Source organism: Lipotes vexillifer, unplaced genomic scaffold (assembly GCF_000442215.2).
Source record: "Lipotes vexillifer unplaced genomic scaffold, Lipotes_vexillifer_v1.1 scaffold252, whole genome shotgun sequence".
In the NCBI taxonomy this organism is placed as follows: Eukaryota; Metazoa; Chordata; class Mammalia; order Artiodactyla; family Lipotidae; genus Lipotes; species Lipotes vexillifer.
The window spans coordinates 1922114-1925111 of record NW_006773367.1 but is presented as its reverse complement, the minus strand read 5'-3'; the positions used below and the strand labels follow the sequence as shown (position 1 = coordinate 1925111).

At 41.3% G+C, this 2998-nt stretch overlaps 1 protein-coding gene across 1 annotated transcript in view; it reads left to right on the top strand.

The window, feature by feature from the left end:
- The window catches only part of FANCC (FA complementation group C), a 182870-nt gene that overhangs the window by 151190 nt on the left and 28682 nt on the right, over nt 1–2998 (top strand). Inside the window, 2 exon segments of the mRNA XM_007448302.1 lie at nt 458–510; nt 1828–1927. Of these exon segments, the coding sequence (XP_007448364.1) occupies nt 458–510; nt 1828–1927 (153 nt within the window).

Sequence of the window (2998 nt, the reverse complement as noted above, 5' to 3'; positions counted from 1 at the left end):
CAGGAATGAAAAGATAGCCGGCCCAGACTCGACCTTGAGGCACTTTTAAGTCATGTGAGGAGGTCAGACACACAGGGCACATTATGTAAAACTAGCAACACAGGTAGGCTCTGTGTCTTCGTTACAGCATGCCGGTAGAAGGTATATTTTAATGTTCCATGATACTTAATGACTCTTTTTTCTGTATCATATGGGCTTATTGTTGAAAATGTGGAACGTACAGAGTATAAAGAAGAAATAAAGGTTGTACATAATCCCCTTGCCCCAAGAGAACTACTGTTTGTATCTGTATGTAGGGCTTTTGCTATGAACTGGTTCTTGTTTTTTTCTGACTCACAGGAATGTACCCATTTTCTAGACACCAGCAGTTCTAGACAACTCATTTGCCTGATAAAAGCAAGTCATTATTGATGAAATGCTTCTGATATTTTACTTTCCCTTGGTCTTTTCCTTACAGCCTGCAGCTGCCTGCCACCCTGCCATATTCAGAGTTGTTGATGAAATGTTCAGGTCAGTATTGTGCTGTTTCTGCTAGTAAATTGGTCTAAATATGTTCAGCTTCCAAATGTGAATAAAAAACTCTGTGGTAGTCTCTGGCTGTTCCACGGGGGCATTAGTTTCTGCTTCCATCCCCTCCTGCTGAGCTTTTTGGTAAAAGCCAAATGTCAATGTATATTTAAAAGCCAATGCCTAAAAATTAAGATAACTATCTTTTCTTAACCTTTTAAAATTCTAATAATAATGGTATAAAAGCAAAATTACATGAGATTTACATCATTCCATATTCATGTAGAATTTTTCTCAATTCAAAATAAAGCGTAGTAGTGTTCTCCCTTCACCACATGAGGGCTGACCAATCTTTTTAAAGGATTTGAAAGCTAAGGAAAACCAAGAATAATAAATAAATGATGCCATTCTTAACAGAGCTCTTCTGAAAGGCAGAATCAACTATGCATGTTATCTTACAGCACACTAATTTTTATTCTGCAAATACCAGAACTTCTTGGTAAAGGCATTGGATTTACAATGATGAAAGATGAGGAGACCCCTGGACATTAGGTTGGGTTATGGCTGCCAGTTAGTGGGGGGCCGGACTTGCCCACCCAGGGAGGGTTTCCAGCCTCTTTCCTGGGTGCTGGTACAGCCAGGGTATCTACTCTCTTTATCCCATCCCCCTCACGCTCAGGAAACAGAGGCCCCATGGCAGACAGCAGACACTGGGGAAAAGAATTTTTACAATAGCAAGTAATCCAGCACTTGGGTTGGTCTTGAAACATACCAACTTTAAGCTAAATGAGTGCAGAAATAAGTCAGAATGCTGTTTTTAGTTTAAAGCTAGCAAAGTTTCAGTTGATTTTTTTGTTATTGTTTAAACAAACATAAAGAAAGGTTAGTTGCGTGAAAATGCATAGAAAACAAACCAGGAATATGCAGATTCTTCCACCACTTTGCTAGGTGGATTTGGCTGAGCCATTTTAACCCCGGGGGCACCTCTTTCTCCACTTGCAAAAGCAAACGTTCTGTGGATGTTGCATTTCTGGGCATACAGTGCGCAAATATTTGTAAAGAGCATTCCAGGCCCATGTGGAAGGGATATGAAGTGCTTAATAATTTAAAAAACAAGAAAGGGAGCTCTGCATGTTTGCAATTTTAAAGAAAATCTTTAGAAAAGGGATTTCACGCAAGGACTGAAAACTGATGAGTTGAGATATTGTTGAAGCTTATGGCACAAAAAAATGTTTCCATTTTTCCCTTTTACATGTTCAGGTTCATGTGTTTGCCAGGTTAATCACTGAATGTGTTGTGATCTGGCTTTGCATTGCTCAGGTACGCACTCCTGGAAACTGATGGAGCCCTAGAAGTACTAGCCACTGTCCAAGTGTTTACACGATGCTTTGTAGAAGCTCTGGAAAAAGAAAACAAGCAGGTTCGTTATATTGCCGATATTATTCATTCCCCCAAAGAAGAAGAAGCTCTTAAGAGTATTTGATTAATCACCAGAAGGGAGCACTTTATTTTCAGTGATTTTGATAGACTGTTTTGTTCAAGAAGAAAGCTTCCAAATGAAAACCCCAGCAAAGGTAAAACCATTTTAATTGAAAGTAAATCAAGATGGTTCCTGTCTGTCCTGTGTCCTGGTACCCAGAAGCATTTATCTACTGCTGCACAGAGAACTCTGCTGTGCCAGCACGTGCCACCCCAGAGGGTGAACTTTCTGGGCCCTGTGTTGTATGCTGTTTGTCAAGCAGGACTCTGCCCCTCCCAGGCTAGAGAGAGGTATTCTGGAGTCTATATGGCATGTGCTAAGAAGGAAATGCCACTTATTACAAAGCAATACTGGACATCTTAATTATTAGTTTCCATTCATATCAGAGAACTAAATGTGAATTGGGTTCCAGGGGAGAAAGGAGATAGAGTGACAAGGAAATATTTGAATAATTGTAGACAAGGAGCTAGGAATGGCCATGATCAAGAGGTGTCAGTTGGACTCAGTAAGCAAGAAGCTGGATCTAGGGATCTGCAGGAGGACTTGCACTGGGGGGCCATCAGCAGAGGCAGCTGATCGATTAGAATGACCTTTGTACACAGAAACCTTTTCTACCAGAGAGCTTTTGTCTTTGGGCATTCTAACTGGCCCGTACTTCTGATGGCCACAGACCTAATGTCTGTGTAGTGCTTTGCCTGTTCAAGTGCCCAAGTCCACTGCAGTTTCCTGTGAGATATGTCATGGTCCCTTGGTATGCTTTCTGCAGTTTGACTTAGGAGAGCACTGCTGTGATGCTTGGTTGTACTAAAATCCCATACACTCCTACGCCAAGAAACCTCTCAGGTTTTAGCAGAGGTTTCTGTTTTTTAAGGCAATGATAAATATTTATGATGCTTTCTTCCCATCTTTTCTTTCCCAAGGGAAGTTAGCTAGACTGTAGCAAACAGCATTATCAATGGTATCCAGCCTGGGAGCCGGGAGGAGAGCTCTGCTGAAAGGCATGGCTGGCCC